General features: G+C 40.4%; 1 protein-coding gene and 1 long non-coding RNA gene across 4 annotated transcripts in view; one reads left to right on the plus strand and one right to left on the minus strand.

Moving 5' to 3' along the window:
* Positions 1–21036, minus strand: part of CMSS1 (cms1 ribosomal small subunit homolog) — a 221776-nt gene that overhangs the window by 24226 nt on the left and 176514 nt on the right. The window contains exon 1 of one of the 3 annotated variants that reach the window (XM_059874111.1): positions 7797–7932. The exons of the other annotated variants lie outside the window; for them this stretch is intronic. Coding sequence (XP_059730094.1) covers positions 7797–7806 — 10 coding nt within the window. The 5' untranslated portion in view covers positions 7807–7932. Of the gene's footprint in view, positions 1–7796; positions 7933–21036 lie in introns of those variants that run through there. 3 annotated transcript variants of the gene reach the window in all.
* Positions 8065–21036, plus strand: part of LOC132341956 (uncharacterized) — a 48927-nt gene continuing 35955 nt past the window's right edge. Inside the window, exon 1 of the long non-coding RNA XR_009490361.1 lies at positions 8065–8280. This is a non-coding gene — a long non-coding RNA (uncharacterized LOC132341956). The remainder of the gene's footprint in view (positions 8281–21036) is intronic.

Genomic DNA, 21036 nt, shown 5'->3' on the forward strand with positions numbered 1-21036 from the left:
ACTTTCATCTGGCTTGAGGTGCAAAGGAGTGGGCAGGCAGGCGCTGACAGGACACACTGCTTGCAGGGTGATGCTGTTGAGCACAGCAATTCTCTGCCTCTGCTTCCCTGAGACCATTTGCACAGCCACAAGGTCGTCCAAGGCATCAGAACAGTCATCAGAACAAAATGCTCTCAATACAGAAAAATAAATGGGAATTCCACAACTCTCCACATGTTTTGCTTTGGTATTACATCAGCAGCATGGCACATTCTAACAGGCTTCCCAGTCATGAAGTAATTGTATTTGATCTTATTTTGAAGCATGCAAAAATAGAAAAAGCCACTTCTGCTTCACACATGCACACACACACACACACAAACACACACAAAGTTTATATCTTCATTTATATCAATCACTGTTTAAAATCATCCAGTGCACTGGTTTCTAACTTCTTTCAAATTTAGTACTAACATATGCATGTAGTCTAAGTACATCAATATGTATACTAATTATACACACATGTAAACACTTGCATTAATACATACACATCTGCATGCTTATACACATTCACATAAAAAGTACAAAGATATTTAGATAATTTAACAGGTTCCCTTTCAAGTCACCTTTATTAATTAATATATTCACAAGTAATTTATATTTTTTCATTATTTACTATGGTATTTTTAAATGAAAACAAGACCTTAATGATACAGGATGAAATGACATGTGCTTTGATGTGAATGCAATTTTGTTTCTACAAAATAGCTGGTACATACAAATTTGCATTTGCTAGGCTGATTCACTGTTTCTGAGACTTCTGACCTTCACATGCCACTTTTCTACTCTGAAATTATTAACATAGGAGTTATAATGACAACTACATAAATAATTAATTCCTGTAAGAACCAAGGCTGACTGAAAAAGTGAAACTCTTCTAGGCAGGACACTTTCAAATGCCCCAAAATAACCAAAAAGTAACAATGAAAATAATCTTAAAATTCTTTGGGAAATGCAGGTTGTGGTTCAAGCCAGCCTATGACTGAAATAAAGATAAATGCAGCTCACAGAAATTATGCCAGCCATGGGAAGCCTGTTACAAGACAGGAATATGAAGAAAACAAAAGGAGCTTTTTGAGAGAGGAAGGAGGCAAGGTTCTTAGAACTCTTCATAATGTAGGAGCAACCAACATACAATTAAAAAGAAAACTTGGGATAGAAATATGTTGTTTTGCATACATACCCAAAGATATGTGAGAGAATAATTTCTGTTAGGTGTTTTTTTGTTTTGGTTTGGGATTTTTTTTTTGTTCTGGAGCTAAGCAAGATCAGGCTTGATCAGAGCCCAGAAGGCTCCCAGTGACAGAGGCCAGAACAGGACAAGTTCAGCTCTTACCACTGAATTATTCTCTGTGACAAAATTTGAAGGGAACCTGTTTTACATGCCCACAAGGGAGAATCCTTCAACTTTTATTTGATGTATCTGCCTGCAATCAGATATATTCTGGGTCGGAAATCCCTGTTTTTGTCCCTTATGCTTTCATCAGGGCTATGTATCAGTACTAAACTAGAATTACATGAGAACAAAGTTTGTACAAAATTTATTATGCCCCCCCCTACCCCTTTTCCCCTCTCTGATTTTCATCCTTCTCTGCCTGTTCTAAAACTGTCTCATATCTGAAACCAGATTTTAAATAAAGCCTCTGTCCCCTAATTTTTAACCAGAAATTCAGTACACTGTGGAAACAGGTTTTGTATTTGTTATGCTCTCTTTTTAGTTTCAGATATGTTACAGGAAATTATGTGCTTGTCATTATTCTGTAGGTGGGCATAGTTCAGTTTGGATGTGTTATGATGGATTAATTTCAGGCTGATTTGTAACTGGTATTTTTATTTACTGGTTGATTAAATTTTACTGATCTGTGTTCATTAATCTGAGGCAAAATATTTAGAGTTCTCCCACCTCTAAATTCAGTAGATGGAAACACATCTGATGCCAATTAAAATGCCAAGTGTGTTGGGCACATCTTAAGACTTTTCTTAATTGAGGAAGGGAGAAGAGGGGCAGAGAAAAAAAAATTCGGAGACTTCCTTATTATTCTCAGTTTTGCTGTTAAAAACTGGCCTCAATCTTCAGTGAATCAGGAGTTGTGTAGGAGATGCAGGACTGCATTTCTCTTGCATGTCCCATCAGGTACACACAGTGCAAGGTCAATTAAATTTCTGTAAAATGTAACAGCTGTCAGCAAAATTGGCTCCCAAGTCCCTGTTCATCCTTGCTCAGCTAAGAGGGGCTCCTGTTGCCAGCAGAGTTGTGCTGACCACAGTAGCTGGGCTAAAAGTGCCAATGACAGTGTTTTACAGCACACCTCTCTCCTGGAGGCAGCAGAGGGCACAGGGCTCAGGCAGGTCCTGCCTCGCTGCCCACCAGTACCCAAACAACAGATGAGCTCTTTTAAATGCAGCAGGCCTGGCTGGTGGGCTGGTTAACTAAGAAAAAAGGATTAACATACTTCCCTGACAAATGGGAAAGGTTCTGCAGAGCAGTGGGAGAAGGAGGTACAGAACTCAGCATTTCACACAGCCCAAACCTAAATTACTCAGCTGTGTGTCACCAGCACAGCTAACCCCAAAAGGAGGATCTCTTTCATGTCTACCCAGTCAATCCTCCCTAAATTCCCTCTCTGTAGGCAGTGGACAGCTTTGATTTTTCCTGTTGAGAAGGCTAATAATAGCTCAGATACCCTGGAGCCCATGGTGTAAAGCCAACTGGCCAAGCAATAGCCATGAAGCTCTTTTGGGGACTTCCTGACCACGGAATGGCTAAGAATGCAAATTTTATTATTAATATGGTTCTTCAGACAAATTGCTGGCTATTTATCATGGAAATACTTTAGAAACTTCTTGTAAATGAGATAAAAAATGTTAGACACAAAAGCAGTCTGTCCTTGGGAAGATCACCACATAACCATTGCATTAAAAATACCTATGACAGTGTCAGCATCCTTTTCTTTTCTCTGGCTAAATCAGAAAGGGTCCCCTGACAACTCAAGAAAAATAAGTAATTCTCCCCATCACAGGCATGCATCAAGTGCAGTGAGTGGCACAACTGAGAAATCTAGATGACACATTACAGAAAAAAATCCCCAAACAACAAAACATCTCCTTACCTCCTTGACTAAGGATTAGCAAAATAATTTAAAGCAGTAGAGTAAGACAATATCTAGTCTTGGAAAGCAATACAAGAACATATACTCACAAGAAATGAAAAAATAGAATTTAATTGTATCAAAAGACATAATATTACAGCTTAATGGAAAACTTTGGCAGTTTTTGCAGTTTAACTTTTGCAAAATGAGCACATGAATCAAATGAAGTGCCCTCATTCATAGGGCCTTAAAATATTTGGGGATTTTGACCATTTAGAACTGAAGAGGGAACAGTGAATGCACTGGTACCTGTTATTGTCACTAGGAAGCACAAAGCTGCACAGAAAGCTCTGTTGCAGGTTATTATCAGTTAGCAACCATTCCTCTGACTTTATCAGCCTGCCGCAACAGAGACAGACCTGCCTCTCTGCTCAGACTGAGACAACCTCCATAGGAATTACACATGGTGCCAGGGCTCCATCATCCCAAACTATGCACAGTCCCCCTGGTCTGGGCAGTTTTGCCTTCCAATCCCTACAAACTAAAGAGACCCTTCCCAAAATAGGCACATTCCAGCACAGCAATAAGTTTTGATGTCTGCAAGGATGCCTCAAACTGCAGACTTTACCTGCCAAGGTATTTGAGAAAAGGTTTGCTCCTCAGTGTGCTTGTGAGGCACACCGAGGAGCAAACAGCGTGGGACTCAGCACAAAGAGACACACTCCTACCAAAGATTCAAAGGAACTTCAGCTCTGTCCCCACAGGTAACATTCAGATAAACTTCTTCACACTCCAGCCAGGCCAATCCTGTGCCAAGCCACTCTGTAGGAATTCCCTGTAACAGCTCCTAAGGACTGGCAAAAGCTTGTACTACAAAGTCAAAGACAACATTCTTCTGGAAATGCAAACCCTTTCCTGGGGCAGTTTGAAAGGCATATCTAGCACAAACAACTATTTTTGCCTGATCAATCCTGTGACAGGATGTTCAATTTAGGTTACTCTTCCTTACCCTGATGGATAATTTAAATTAAAATCACTGTCCATTCAAACAAAAAATAATAGGTCTTAACAGAATAATATCAAGTTAAATTTCATTATACTCTGATATGATAAAAAAATGGGTTTTTATCACACGCATAACTATCTGCAATGCAAATGATTTCCCAGAAGACATTTCTAACAATTACATCTCCCTTTTTTAAAAGACTTTTACTTTAATATTCAAAACAGGTACTTACAAACTAATTTCTGACACGACTTGCTGACTGGGAGTGAATCAAGAGACAAAATACAGAGCTATCAGAGAATAAGACCAGAGGAAATCCTCTGTTGTACATATGTAAGCACAGGAGAATAAATTTTATATGATCAAGACTAGCCCAGCTTGTAGTATAGCTACAACCTCGCCCTCCTCATAATTTGACATTTTCATTGCTATATTTTGCCTGTAAGACAGAAAGATGGTAGAAAAGCCACAGAACATGACTGATCAGAGGTAAAAAGTAGTAGGCCACTCCCCTTCTAATAAGAATTAACTTTTTCACCTGCTAGGTAAAGGTTGAATATCCCACTTATCCCTTGGACAATGGAAGTCCAAGGCATAAGTGGGGCATCACCAAGGTAAGCAGAGAGAACTCAGTATTAATTTAGTCACTGGAGTTTTAAAACCCATGGTAAGAAAGGACAAACATGAAGATTTGACATGACAGGAATATGACAGGTCCTTTTACTGTTTGCCATCCAACTCAATTTCTTCATTATGAGCTTGCCAAAAAAGAGCAACCAGAGACTTCAGCACAGGGTACAAATCAGTTCTGTTCTTTGTTCCCTTCACCAATGGTATCATGAGTGAAGGCTGAGATAACATCCACAAATCACTTCAGTCTACTCTTTTTCTTTTGTTCTCTCAAAAACTATCCTTCATGCTGAAACTTCCAATAACCTCCTTATAACTCCAAGTTTAATTCAAAAGCATATTTCTAGAGAGACAGGGAAGTGGGAGAGTGTTTTGTTTAATCCTGTGCAACACTTTGTGCTCACAAGACAACGTTATCCAACTCTGAAAAGCAGAGGAACGGGGCAAGCCAGGATACAGTTGACCACACTGGAAACTGTCTGAGTCATTATGGTTCACAATCTCACCTTGTAAATGCTCAGTGGGATATTTAAACAGCTACAAATGTCTAGGAATTTGGGGTTAATCAAAAGAAAAATCAGTTCACACATACTAGTTACAAAATGTTTAACTGTGTTGAGGGAGAATCCCATGAGCCTGGCTTGAAATAAGTCTCAACCCCAACACAGGCATCTGGGAGAGGAAACTGCCTGGGCTCTGGAAAAGTCAGACCAAACTCATTCCACGGGAAATGCTACCAAAGAAAGCTGGGCAGTTAAAAACTGTCAACAAATATGCAGAAAACCCATTCAGAATCATAAGGAAAACACAAGAGCTCAGGAAAAGCTAGGCACAAACTAGGGCCAGACTCTCTTAATGCATTTTCCTCTTCATGGTGCAGACAGAAAAATTAAAGTCATCCTAAAGAAAACTTGAGTGTATATAGCTGTCAAACCAAGCATTTTCCCATCCATCTTGATGAACACATACAACCACTTTTAAAGCCTTTTCCCCTTCTTCCAGGAAGTTTGCATCACTGGGGTTAGTAATGCTACATTTAGAGCCCTGTACATATGAACAGCACCACTCTATAAAAGCCTCCCTAAAGATTCCCTCCCTGCCCAAAGCCAACCAGTGTATTATTTGTATGAGCAAGAAATCACTCCTTCTCCATGATATTCCTATGGGAGAAGTGCATGGCAGAGTTCCTGCCAAAGTATGACTATGCCTGTGCTTTAACACCCACCAAACACTGTGATTCCTTCTCTTTCTAAGACCCATCTATCAAGTGTGGAAGCTGCTGCTTGCAGCAGAGGGTGAAAAGCTGGTGAAAAAGAGGGTGAAAAGTATACTACTCCTGCTGGGGAGGAGTATTATATTCCCTTCTTTACCCTCATCACCTTCCTGGTCTGAACGAAGGGATCTGTGGTGAATTCAATATTCTGGCACTAGAGAGAGGGGTAGAATTGGCAGTGGCACTGTGGAGCTGGAACTGGTAGGGTTGGTGTGGCTCTCATGACGGTACCACCCTGGAGCACAATGTTTAGTGATGTTGGTGACCTGTACATTCAGAATTTCACTGCTTACACAGTGCTATTTGATATACACCTATCTGGAGGTGGACTCATTCCTTTTTTAGGTCCTCTCTTCAAAATCAACCACCAGCATTCTTCATTTGTTATAATATTAACTTCTGACAAATATTTATTTGTGTTAATGGGGAAGAAATAGGTAAACTGGGAGGAAAGATGAACTTGGATTTTTCCATAAAACTACTTAATGGGTGGGGTCTAGCCTAGGTCTGCCTATGACTGAGTTTCAGCCAGGAATGCAGCATGGTCCCAGATGTGATGTCTCCCTTAATACTGCCAGTGATTTGTGCTTTTTTACTGGTCTCTGTATTGGGAAGCAGCTGTGGCTCACAGCTGCAGTTCTTGCTGGGAGGGTAACACAGAGAGTCTGGCTGATACTGTGCACTTCAAGTCTATAGATCATGATAAAAATTACACAGCAGAACTTGCCAGAAATAGTAGGCTGCAATTAAAAGGATATATAGCACACTTCACAAAAACTTAACAGCATAAATTATTGTTCACAGAGACATATTGCTACTTTACTGACTACTGATACCATTCCCACCTTTTTGGCTCAGGGATATTTTGCAGATGCACACATCTGTAGTATGTAGTTATCACAGTCCTGACTTTTCTCAGGTTTTCTCTGTACATGGAAAACTGCACACATGCATATCATGTAGCATACACTCAGATAGATGTCACCACCAAATAATATATCCCACTGAAGAACAACATTGCAAACAGCCTTTTATCCCAGCTCTCCTACCCATCTTTATGCACAAAATGAAAGTTGACATTTTGAGCTGCTCTGATTTCTGAGGCTTTTTTTATTTAGAAGCCTTCATATGACATAGAAGTATCAGGTCTCCATTTGACAGAGTATCAGGTTGACTCATATCAAGTTAAACTGTCCTTCAGGCTAAGAACAAAATACCCTGACATGTTGCCACACAAAGTTAAGAGTGGCAAATTCCCCAGATTATAAAACATCTGTTGAAAACCAGTTCCCTAGCACAAGGGTTATGTTTCTATTCCTCTTATTCTTTGCTTCCTCCTCCTCTGCATATACTTCAAATTTTTCTGCAGTTTGATTTCTGATATTGCAGGTTCTCATCCCCTTTTAAGCTATCCTAGCATCCCAAATGCATACAGTACTAGAATATATATTTGTGGATTTAACTCACTTTTCTGGAAAGTCTTGTTGTAAGAGCAAGTAAAAGGAGGGGTAATTTTTTACAGGGAAAAGTTTTTAGGGCAATACTGCACACTCTGACACGTTAAGGCTTTTGAGAGGAGGAAAGGCATTGGGCTTGTCATCTATGTCAGTGCTCTCTATTTAAGACTAACAATTACAATGCAATCTCTCATCTGCACAGCCCTTTTGTGAATTGACATGCACCTGATTTGTTTAAATGATCAACTAAAGCACATTATGAGTCAATCAGTTCAAACTACCAGGAAAATAAGAGCCCATACCTAAATTCATTTGCTGCAAGCAGATGGTGGATTGCTTTTCTGTCCCTTTATGCTGCAGTCCTCTTCCCTTAGATCTTCTCTACTAAGAGGGGGACATACCAGGAGGTCAGTTTTCTGACAAGGTCATCTGCCTTCAGAGTATGAAGAGAATTGCACAGAAAGTGGGTTGGGCTATATTTAGAGTTTGGTCCAACTCTGTGCCAAGGTCCCCCCCGCTGTCTCTCTCTTGCAGCACCGTCTCAGGTTTATTCTTGCAGATTCTCAGCCCACAGAACACACGAGAATAGAAAAGTCGCTCTGAGCTACTGCTGGATCGAGGTTTTTTGCAATTTGCTAAAAACAAGTGGATCAGCAGTTCAGATGAGAACTCCTTAAATCACTCACTCTTCCAGTCCTTATCTTAATTTAACTGGATTTTCCCTTTTCAGTTAAATAAGGGGAGGAAACTGCCTGGGCTAGAGGAAAAGGACGCTCCTGAGCTAAGGTAAGGTTGCTTCATTTTTGTATTGTCATTGTAATTACAGCTCAGTTAATGATTTGGATCAGATATGCTTCTTCTGCTACACCAGTTTTGCATGTCAATATTAAGGGTATTTTTGGATAATGAAATTCTCCACGTAAAAATATCAATTCTTATTATCACTGTCCATAAGAAATGGGAAAATAAAACGGTATCAGCACGTGTAATAGAATATATACTATCTGATTTTTACCTGCTTAAATTACTGTAAAAAGCACACAGCCATGCCAATAGACTGTATAATTCTGAAAATGAGAGAACCCCAAATGTGTGGCTATATGCACAAGATTACATATACAGGTATGAATCTATATGTGCTGAGTGCTGTTTCATCCACATTCTTTTGCACAATATGAGCAAGCATGGCAGCAAGTTTGTGATATAGGGCTTGCTGCAAATGGCACAGATATGAGTAAAAAAAAAATAAATTAATAAATGACGTGCTCAAATCCCTTTATAGTTCCAAAGTTGCTCAGCTCCAGGGTACAGGCAGTATTACAGATTATATTGTATTTGGTTTCCTTTCCACTGTATGCTATACACTGGTTCAGCATTGCTTCTCTTTTTAAAAACACATATGGCTCAAGAATTTTCCTCATTTTAAACTGTTGTGATTTTTAAGGGAAAAAACCTCTGGACAGAATACATCATTGCATACCTGTCTGTTAGGAGATCCTAACACACTTCAGGTCACTTGGCCATCGTGATAATGTAGTGTGGATCCCCCATGAGGAGAATGTTGTCATGTAAAGACACTCTGGAGCCATGGATTTAGCACTGGCACACACACACACTTTCTAATGCAACATGACCTCAGCAAGACCACAGGAATGGTAACATGAAAAAATTGGGTAGGAAGGTCCACTTGATCCAAAGGTCCGAACACTGATGGGACAGCACCAACTCATACTGCACATCATCATCACTGTGTAAAAGCCTTAGCAGAAGCAACTAAAGAAAGGCTGGATTCTGGATTAAAATTCAGCAAAGAGCAAGAGAAGTCACTGTGAGTTCAGCTAAGGTGACTGGATGAATTCCTGTACTTATTTCAGGTTGTCTTTTCTTAATTCAGCTGCTGGTTAAACAACCATGCATCAAGCTATAAAATATTCTAAGTTGGCAAAAGTCTTATCTGCTGAAAAAACTTCTCATTGCTCACTCTCCACTATGTATAAGATCTTCTCATCCTTTGCTTCTGATTTTGCTTAGTAATTTATGCTTGGAGTCTTGAGTGTTAAGTTTATTTGACAGAAATAATAAACACAATCCATTTCACACAAAATACTTCCTAGCAGTGCTAAGACTGTTTAACAAATGAAAATTACGGTAGCATGCCATGGAACCAACTTGGGCTGTGTTGCATGTGATAACTCTGATTCATCCAGAAGGTTTATATTGCAAGAACTTGAAGAAGAGGCTGTTAAAAGAGGGTTGCTGAAGTACTGCAAATGCATTTATCAAATTTATCAGCAAGTAAAAGGTGTCACAGTATAAAAGCATCTAGAGCAGTCTAAGATCTGAATAGTCTTTTATAAACACTAGTTTTACACTGATAGAAAAGGGGGAAAATACATCTTTATAAATTTTAAATGTTCAGGTTTTACCTAATGAATCAACTTAGTTTTTGTGACACTTTGTGGTACTATTCTCCATTTGCACGTGGGAAAATATTACTTACTCCGCCATCAATATTAAAGACATCAGGGATGTAGGGTTGGCTTAAAAAAAAAAAGCAGTAGTGCTGTGACTGAGCTTACTAATGCAGGGCTCCCAAACACCCCCCTGGCAGATGGGCAGGAACACTGCTGTGTCACAGTGGCAGACAGGACTGGCTTGTTTTGAAGGAAGGGTCATCACACCCTCCCCACAGGAGCTGAGCCTGAAATGTGTCTGTCACCCAAACTGGTGGGAGGTTTGTTGACATGGGGATAACAGGATGACAGCTTTGGAAAATGGCAGTATGATGATGAATATGGGCATGGCATTACCAGAAGAAGCTAGAAAGAAGCACATCTGACTGAACAGGCCTCATATTCTAAGGCAGACAAACCTCAATCTGCTTCTAACCTCTTTCTGGAGCCAATCCTACTTGGTGGGTTCTTCCTCCTCCTATTCTCTCCTCATAAAACTCCATTAAAAAATTCCAGCACTGTGAGCTAGCTTTGTCTTGCTAAGGTGACATATTGTGTCCATTGGAGACATATTGTCTCCAATGGACACAATATGTCCACTCTAGTGGAGACCACTATACAAGTGAAAAAAATTTAAAAATAGTAAATTAAAAGGAGGAAATTTTTTTTTCTCCTCTCATATAAGAAAGAAACAAAGACTGAAACCCTCAATTTCTATTAAGAGGGGCTGATGGGGCTGAACCCACCTTCCTCCCTTGTGGTGGGAAGGCATGGCCATACATATTGAATGACGTGTCCAAGGCTGTGGAGGAGGAGGAGGAAGGGAAAGCTTGGCTGATGATGTGTGCTGCCAGCTGGCCAGGCAAAGCTCCAAGAGGACATTCACTCACTCCTTGCTTTGGCACTGTCCCTTTCAGCTGACAGGTGTAAGCAGGACCAGAGCCAGATGGGTAAATCCAAACAGCGCCAGGGGGACAAGTCCCACCAGCACTCAGATCCTCTGCTCCACTCCCTGTATTTACCTTCTGCCTTGGGGGCTTTCTTCTGATGCAACCAAACAACCCCGGGATTTTTCTCCCTCCCTGCCAAGCTGAGCAGACAGAAACAAGCTGGGATTTTGGGGAGAGTCAAAGCATACCTCAACAAAGACCTTTAAAAAGAGGTCCTGCCAGGTGCCACAGCACCAATGCTACACAGCTCTGCAGCCATCCTGCAGGACCCAAGACTCACCTCCACCCACCCCCATCAATGCATAGCTGGTGCTGCACCTGGCATCGAGGCAAGGACACCCAAATGGGGTTTGGAGAGTGTGAGAAAGGTAAAGGGAGCTCTTGGAGTCAGTTTGTGAGTACTTGGGTACAGCTCTGTGTGTATAGCTGCATAAGGGAGGTACACAGAACTTGGTATGAGACAGGTGGCTACAAATGCTGAAGGAGATCTGCCTTAAATCCTGCACTGAAATTTTCTTTCAAAACCTTTAGTGACTATTGCCACAACTTCTGAATATACTTTCCAGGAAGGGATGGATGATGATATGCCCACAGATGCTGAATAGGAAAGAGAGATACTTATAGACACAGAAAAATTCCAAAGCTTTAATTAAGCAAACAGTTAATTAAACAATTATAGTCATTCAGCTAAACAGTACTTTCCTCTGAGACTTACTTGTAATAAGGACAGGGAAAGAAATCAAAAGTTCATACTCACAACCAGGCACATAACCCCAACTTTGTCTGACCTGCTTTCACAAATCCATCTTTCAAAAACAGGAGGGAAAAACCCCCAACAACACAACTTTTCCATAGGGTGCCCTGCTGGTAGAGTGATATGTCTTTGCAGAAAACTGTCTGCACTGAGGAGAGGAATAGACTCATCATCTGCATTTTCTTTCTTGTCCCAAAACAAGTGTTGGGACTGACAGTAAGATCTCCAGCACTGGTTTTCATGTTTTGCATTACAGAGTATCACTTTTAACTGTGGCAAATTGAATGTTCTCTACTCAAAGCACAATAAATCCTCATGCTTACACCTAAGCACAGTAAGGCATAGGACAAAAAATGCACTGGAACAGTGAGGTACTCTTCAGGCCTGCAGCACCACACTGCTTGGCAGCTGCAAATGGCAGCTCTAAACTCAGGAAAACTGCAGGCAGAGCACAATCTGCTACACCCAGTGCCCTTCTTCTCACCCAGACAATCTGTGGTCCTACTCAGTACAATTTTCTGGCTCTCAGTCCTTACTTTGGTGATTATTCAGGATGGGTATATAACCCATTCACATGAGAAGATGAAGGTTGTCAACTTTAAAACAATTTCCAATGACAATCCCACCTACACAGCGTGGCATTAAGCTATGCAGGAAGAAACAGTTAAAATTTTAATTATATAAAACTGACACAAATTTCTTATCTTCCATTACATAAGCCTAAGTTCTGTCAAGTGCAGCACTACTGATGCTAAAATGCCACAGAAAGTAATCCAACAACACTTGAGCTCTTCTGTGTCAAATACCAGAGGGTGAAAGTGCATATAGACAGCTGCAAAACAGTAAATTACAATTTTACATAAAATGAAACATAGTCCTGTTAGAGGAAATCCTTGGAGGTGAACTTTCTCACTTTTCACTCATAGCCAGCTTTTTAGTATACCAATCTGATCTGCAGGCATTCACTCCAACAGGAGAACAGAGTCCAATCCCTAGCACAAATAACATTGCAAAAAAAAAAAAAAAAATCATTGTTGTATTTTAGCACAGTCCTCATGCACTTTTCTTAATCACAAATAATATTGTGGGTGTACATAAGAATGAAGGAGGGAAAAAACCCTCTAAATGAATGTCAAATAATTGAGATACTCTCCCTAAAGAAACAATGTAAAAACCATGTACAAAGTACAGTAAAAACAGGCATTTTACACCATCTTGTCTATCTTTAAGAACACTCAATTTAAATAGCAAATGAGCAGCAGCCACTTTTCCTGTCACTGCATTTTCCTCTGCTAACACAAAGTGTAGAGATGCCATCCAGTACAACCTGATGTATGCCTGCTCCCACAACACCTGCCTGAAAGAGGAGGACAGCAAGGAAGTCTCACTTGGGAAGAAAGTGAGACTGTACAAAATGAGCTTGTCAGTATATGAGAAAAATGAAGGGTTGAGATGATGTGTCAGGGCTTGCGTGCTCAAGCACCTGCTGTTGCTGTGCAGTTCTTCTCACTCAGCCAAGCCAAGGGGCTGCACATTCCTTGCTGTACATTCACCCACTCACCAGCACCAACCCGCTTAGAAGGAGACACAACCAGGCTGTGATGGAATTTCTCAACACAGACAAGTAGACACCAAGGGGTTGAAATTATATGGCCTTTTTTGCAAATTGGGGCTCTTGAAGGGGGAAAAACAGAGCCTTTGTTCCCCCTCACACTAACTTTCATCTGACTTCCAGCTGTCTGAGGTGCAGACCATGAAGTCTAATTATAGATTTATTGAGTCTTCCCAGAGATTGGCTCCCTACGTGGGCAAAGAATTTGACAAATCTCTTTGGGAGCCTGGATATTCCTCCATTTTAGATTTCCCTGTCATAAATGTACAAGGTGGGATTCTCATCAAGTTTGCTCCTTGACACTGAAACAAAAAGAAGAAATGCCTGGCTTCATCAAACAGTGCAGGGCATGGAGTGATCACTGCAGAAGGCACAGCTGGACTCTTCCCTACTGTCCTCTCCTGTGACATGTCACCTAAATAGAGCTGCTAACACTGAAGACATTTTCATTATTAAAAGTACAAAGCTGTGGAATGTACTAAGCAGTCAATATTCTATTTTACAATTGCACAGATGAGCTGTGTTTGCTTTGTGTAAATGTCCAGAGCACATGGTCAGAGGAGGGAGTTCTAGAGGATTTATGTGGATGGAAGTCAGGTGTATGTAGTTGCTTTGTTATACTAAAGGGATTGGGAGTATGCATTGATGCATTGATAGGGACTACTTAGCCTTTAGAACTTCTTCTACCTCAGTTTGTCTCACTGAAAATGAAGGAAAAAAAAAAGTAGAAATATCCCTTAATGGGGTTTGTTGGAGCCTAAATAACATATGTAAAGTTCTGTGGGATTCTGGAAATGCTACAGGAGAATATAATAGTTGTTTCTCATATTCTGGCAGAAAGGACATGAAATCCCCCTCTTTGACCCTTGAAAAAGAATGAATGTTTTTAAAAGTATTTTTGAGAATCCAAATCCATTGCATTCAGATCATTAATAGGAAGAACAAACTTGGGGCTCACTCTGTCAGAGCCACAACTCACTCAGATGCATTTTGATTCTGAGTCACAATCTCCAGGTTCCAGTACTGACAGCCACAATCAAAAGCTTTGTCATGTCTTTGCTATTCAGCAGCTTCGGGGACAGTGCCCGTGACATGACACAAGAGAAAGATAAGGGCGAGCCTTATCCAGAGGGTTTCAAGGACAAACTGCTGACAGACTCTGCAAAGCTGGGGCCAGAACATGCACAGGGTGGAAGAGACAGTAGCAGTGCTTTATCTGGGTCCTGAAGCCTGAGCTCCAGAGACAGCCTCGTAAGGCAGATGTCCTCTGGTATCCTGTACAAACTCACATGATGTGAGCTCTTCCTTCGAGGCTCTGTTGGGAAATGCAGTCCCTACCTTGTTGATTTACTCCAGGACTGCTGATAAGGAAACCCCTGTGGAGCAGAACACAACCCACAGCACAGAAGGATGAGATAGGCAGCACATCTGCAGAGGGAGATCAGTGCCTTAGCCAAAGTTACAGAAAACAGCAACTGTAAGATATTCCATGTCTTACAGTATGGGAAACAGCGTAACCCTCACGTCAGAGATACTTTGTCTCTCACTGTTTGTCTTTGAGAGCAGAAAGAATGGCTATATACAATTAATGATATCAAACAGAGCCCAGGCATAGCAATAAGAAACCCCAAACAATACAATTAAGTACTGTCATGATAATTTTATCCTTTTGTTTTGGTTTTAAATTGAACTAATTACTTAGCTCAGCAATGGTCAGGACTGGAAGGCTACACCAGGATGGTAATGAAGGTATAACCCTGGGGAACAATTTTGATTATAGTGAAGGTTTCAGCTGACTACATTTTAATTAATCTGAGCAGTACAGCATTCTGAATCCCCAGATATCCCAGATCAATTTGGAGACTAACATGACTCATTTTACAGCATACTTTAACATTGCTCTAATAAATTCTTCAACAGTTCTTTTAAGTCTCAGAGGTAATCTAATTTTCTCTTCTATTTTTATTATAGAGGCTTTCAAAAGACATTTTAACTATATATCATTAAAATCATGTGGCTGTGGAATGCCAGATATAGCATCAGAAACCAAATAACTCTTCATTACTTCTATTAATTAAAAAGCACAAAGACATTCCTAATTACAAAAGAAGGGTTTTTATTTGTATTGATAAAGCATTTTAAATTTAAAATATGTCTCTATTATAATAAAGATGAGCCACAGTAGCATTTGGTTAAAAAGCTCAGCAGTGAACTAGCATAATAATATGAGATAACATGACAAGATAAAAGCAGGATGTTCAGGGTTCAACACATGATGCAGTGTCATACACATTTTCTGTATAATCCAGGCTTAAGGAAGTCATGCTTAAAGTCTGACAAAACATGCAGAGAAATACACGGCAAACAAAGAGCCAGATCCCAAAAAAAGCAAGTTTTGAGCTAATATATCATAAGACCCATAAGATGCTGTCATTCATATATTTAAATTCAGAAAACACATAAATTTTCCTGTGCATTCTCCTCTGCATCATTAATTCACCACTGTTTTGCTACTGTATGGAAATGAAAATGGTAAACTGCCCAGTACTCTCCCTGCTTCTACTGAGACACTGCAGACCCCAGTATCAGTTAAATGTGACCTGCAGAGGTGGCTGCACACTGTCCCCATCCAACAGCACCAGTAGATATCAAATCTTCCTCCAAGAGGTATGTAAAAACCAGAAAAAGATCCAGACAATGTGAAAAGACCAGGAAAACCCCTGAAGACAATATTCAAGCAGAAAGGGCTAAACCCAAGAGAAGGGCAGCCAGCACTTACCACTGAAGCCAGTGGCAGTGGTGGCAGGAAAGCAAATGAGGGCAAGAGAAGTGGAGCTCTAATTTTGAGGCAGAACACTTCTCCTTGTTGTTGTGTAGAAAATGCTTTGTCTTCTTCCTCTCCCCTTCTCAAAAGGGTGAGCTGCTGCACGCCCTGCTCAGGGTCTGGGCAGTCATGGTTCCTAGGTCCCTGCTAGAGGCACTGTCAGGGGTGGAAGCACATTTGCTCCTGGCACCTCCTACCCCTGTGAAGGGGTACCAAGTCTATCCCTGCTACACCACCAGGCCAAATGCATCCCCAACTCTGCCAGCTGTTCATTGTTGTTACCTAAATCTTTCGAAAAGACAGGCACTGAAGAGGCTGGGGGAAAGAGAGAGAAGTAAATTCACATGTCCCTTAACCCCAATGTATCCATAAAGCTGACAAAACCCAACCCAATTAAAACAAAGCATGAATTAGATTAGTTTTCCAGAGTGAAACTGTTCTGTGCAGGATAAAAAAAGCACATCTCACTTCTGTGCAGGAGCAAGGAAGTAAATGTGATTTATAAGAAAATGATAATGGATTTCCTTTGACAACAGGCAAGGTACAGACCTATGGTCACATCTCTAGCAAGGTATCTAGTTCATTATTTTCTGTTTGCTTCTGCTAAGCCAACAGTGCCACAGATATTCTATTTTGCAGTTGTCATTACCCCAACAGTTACAGTAATCATTTGTTACAGTAATTAACTACAGAATCGGGTGAAGGTAATTGCATTCTCTGGAGCACGTAAAGTTATTCCAGGTTGGAAACCGGCCATTCATGCTTAGCAGTAATTGTGAAACCAATACTTGAAGAGCTTGGACTGCAAACCTCAAAAAGGAAAAAGCATCAAATTATTACTGCAGAACAGGGCACCAAACCTGACTATTTTATTTGGAGCAGCAGTCTCTGCATAGATTTGCAAGCCTCAGTAATTTTAATTTTTTTTTCTGGTATTTTTTTGTTTTATTCACACTGGGCAACCAACTGAGTTGGTTCAGGTTTCAGAAGAGCTTGAGTGATGTATTTAACACCCACTGGGCCACCACTTACACTGTGTTCAAGCCAGCAGGAAAGAACAGCTGCTATTGCTCTCCCTGCCTCAGGTTAAGCACCAGCACTGGGAACCCTGTACTGGGAAGTGTGAAAGTACCAGCACTTACATGCTGCAGCCTCAAGTGATCTAGAATTCCCCTCCTGATTTTCTAGTTTTCACTTATGCCACATCTTTTAATTGCATGCAAGGATGTGGAAAAGTAAATAACATGGTGCACTTCACCTTGGGCTGACCCTAAAAACTTCAAACTTGCCTCAAAACTGCAAGTTTGGGCAGATCATAGCCAGAACCTCAGAAAGGAGCCCAAAAGAGCTTGAGCCTAACAAATTCTATCACTCCATGGCTGACAAAAAAAAGAGATAGGTCAAAAGCCTCCAACCTGCATACAACACAAAGTATTCAAGAGATCAAACAATTCTCAACTTCCAAATTGAAAATGGAAAGCAGAGGATTTTAATTCAAAAAACTGCTGGTGTTCTGGTTTATTGGACTTGTGTTAGCATGTATTCATTAAGCACACTTTAGTCTGCTATACAAGGGTGAAAAAAAGTTCCTTCTGCTGTATTCTTGTGTTCAGTTGTGGGGTCATTTTTTCTAAGAGAGTTTTGAAGTGTACAGAGCCAGGAATCGGACATGATCACACATCCACAGATCTGTGCTGCATTCAACACAGTCTGCTACAAGGTGTGAGCAACTGGCCTGCAGAAGGAACAGGAGTCAATCCCAATGTGGCTGGGATGGTTCCTCTCGCTCCTCTCAGGAGGCCCAAAGCAGGCAGCTGCTCCTCCTCATCAGGAGTGCTTGCTGGGGCATCCCAACAGATCAGGCTCCACTCCCCATGAATCTATACATTATTAATCTTATCTGGAGCAGACAGTGCTGACGCCCAGCTTCCTCAGTGTCTGGAGGAATACCAGCTGTCTCCAGTTCAGCACAAGGAAACTGAATCTCTGCATGTATCAAGAAGAAATATTTCTTAAGGATTCAGAGTCCTTCTCCTCTCCTTTTCCCTATGCACTGACCAAAGTAACTGCCTGGGATTCATATGTCACTCCATGGCTCTGCATGTCCAGGAGCAACACACTCCTTTCTTTATCTTCTGCTTACAAAATGACTGTGCCACTTTCTCTCACACAAGGACCTGGCCCCAGCAGCCCATCCATTGGAGGTGTTTTTGGATGGGTTACACAAGGACTGTCTTTATCAGACCAACAGAAGGAGATGCCCAGATTTTACAGCCAGTGGAAGATAGGGCAGCACACCTCTCAGAGCACAGGAATGGACACTAAAGAGAACTCCTGTACTCAACAACTCCTTAAAACACACCTCTAAGAAGTCCTTCATGTACTTTGTTCTAAGGTTCAACAGTTTCTATGGTTCTTTTCATCAGCTGTGGAGCATTATAGACAAGAGATACCACACACTCGCTAATGTTGTAAATAAAATAGTTCATTGCTACTGAAATTGAGAAACAACATCTAACCTTGAACTTAAAAACAGGTTTATAAGGGGAAGCAGATAAGATTCATATTCATCAGCCCTTCTTAGAAGTGACCTTAAAGAGCCTGATGGCAAATGACACAAACAAGGGGAAGAAATGGATTTTTAGTGACTTACAGAGCTTTTGAAGTCTCTAACCATCTCAGAGATGTCTCATGGTTGTGTGGACATGGCACAGACTGGTGCACTACAAAAACATGGTTTGATTAAATCCTTAAAATGTCAGATTAACTCCTTAAAATCCAAAGAGCAGTAACTACTGTAGCTAATATTGCATCAGAAACTTGTTTCTTTGACCAGTTTGCATTTCAGGCTGCAGTCCAGCAGTGAGTTGGTTTATGAACAGTCACATTAAGAGACTCATATATTGCATATCTTATCCTGTCAAGGAACTCAGGCATCTCTACTGTTTTAACATTACATGCGAAGAAGCACTGTTTTAAAATAAAACATTTCACTCTGACAGTTTTTGATCCCCTAAATCAAGTCACTGAGACCTTGCTAGCAAGTGGGAGAGTTTTCTACAAATCAAAAGGTTACAATCAAGTGATGAAAGCAACCTGAAATGGCTCACAAGCAGACATTTTTAATGTAGAAAGTGACACACCATGTTCAGGTCTAATAAAAGCACATCAGATGTTGTAATGAAAAAGACACTAATTTGACCCACTGTTTTCCACAGGCTTACAGCACTAATAAATCCATGTTTGTGTCATTAATCTACAGAACTAATGACCGGTAAGAGTGCAGTAAGTGGTGATTAAAGCAATAGAAATGGCCCATTATACAGATGTTATTGCCATTGTGTGTGTGGTAAAGGAGTATTAACTTCAAAAATTGTGCTCATTTTACTCAGTTGGGCTCTCCAATGAAAGCTGGATCTGGACCATGTTAGTGTAATAACATGTTCTCTGGGGCTATTTTATTTTTTAAATTGGTAATTATAATTAAACACTCTGGGTGAATAGTATTACCCCTCACCCACATACACCATCACAAACAAGATGTCAAATTTCCTTTTCCTAAAGCCTGATTTTGGCAAAGCAAGTAATCTGTACTCTCAGGTACTATTTAGAAAGCAAGATCAGCAGATTGAGCCATTTACCTCCTCAAATATTGCACTTTTCACGTTGCCATACTTGCCACATAACTTCAGCCATGGCAAATAAAAATCTGTCATAAATCTGTGTTTGACAGGGCTCTTTATGCCTCTTGGAGCAGGCATGATAAGTTTTCTTTGCCCTGGTATGAAGTGCTTGAAAAAAATAAAGGTTTCCAAGTAGAAAATTGAAACATCTTTTACATCCATACTCAAACTTCACAAGGCAAACCTACTCACAGAAATTTACCTGGCAAACATGCATGAAGGTGCTTTGACTGTTTATCATTGCAACAAAGGAAGACTGGATAAGCACTTATATCTCAACAAATTAGCTTTAGCCTATGGGCTTCCCCACACTCCTATCTGGGTTTGACCCTTACAGTCACCTATTGTATTTCTATTAAGATACTTTCACTAAGCCTTCATCACAAGGCAATGACAATTAGTCCCCATTAACTGATTTCCAATTAACCAGAGGTCTTAAGAATCTGATGTCTCACATTCTAATGTAGAGTTGGAGCCAAGATCTGCCTGTTTATACTGGACAAAACAATTTAAATATACACTAGTAAGAGAGTTAGATTTTAATCATGTAAGACACAGTATTTGTCCAAGCAGAAAGCACAAGGGGAATACACTAAAAACCAAAAGAAAATAAACCCCCAAAATGTGGCCGTTGAAAGAAAATTATGGTTGCATCTCATGTTAGAAATGTTGATATATGAGTTCAGAGTTGCTGCCAAGGTTATGGTCATTCTGAATACATACTGGTTGTTCAGCTTCTACCCACCAGATTTAAAGAAAAAAACAACACATAGGTTTGCATAGATCTGATACTTCATGTAAAACTAAACAAGTTGTTTGCTTTTTTTGTTGTCTTGTTTTGTTAAAACCAACTACCATTCTGCATGTGTTTAGAAAAAGTCACATTTTTCAGGAGTCTTTTAATCAACTGTAGCAATTTATAAACCCATTTCAAAAATAAATATTTAGAGGTCATGTAAGCAATGAACTCAGAGAATGGCGGAGATCCAAGCATTGTGTAGACTGAATGACATGATCCTCCAGACATTTTTCTGCCCATGTGGTGCCATCAAAGAATTCTGGGGGGGTTTTTTGGTTTTTTTTAAACATCATGACAAAAATTAGGAAGGAAATAGAGAGACATACGAGAACTGTGAAGTGAGACAGGAATAATGCAAGAGGGGTCATATCCCATCACTCAAACATGAGCCAGCAGAAGGGAAGGAATGAGATAAGAAAAATTAGAGCAGCAATGGCAGCCAGGTCTTTTCTTGGGAAGAGCTTAAG

Source organism: Haemorhous mexicanus, chromosome 2 (assembly GCF_027477595.1).
Source record: "Haemorhous mexicanus isolate bHaeMex1 chromosome 2, bHaeMex1.pri, whole genome shotgun sequence".
Classification (NCBI taxonomy): Eukaryota; Metazoa; Chordata; class Aves; order Passeriformes; family Fringillidae; genus Haemorhous; species Haemorhous mexicanus.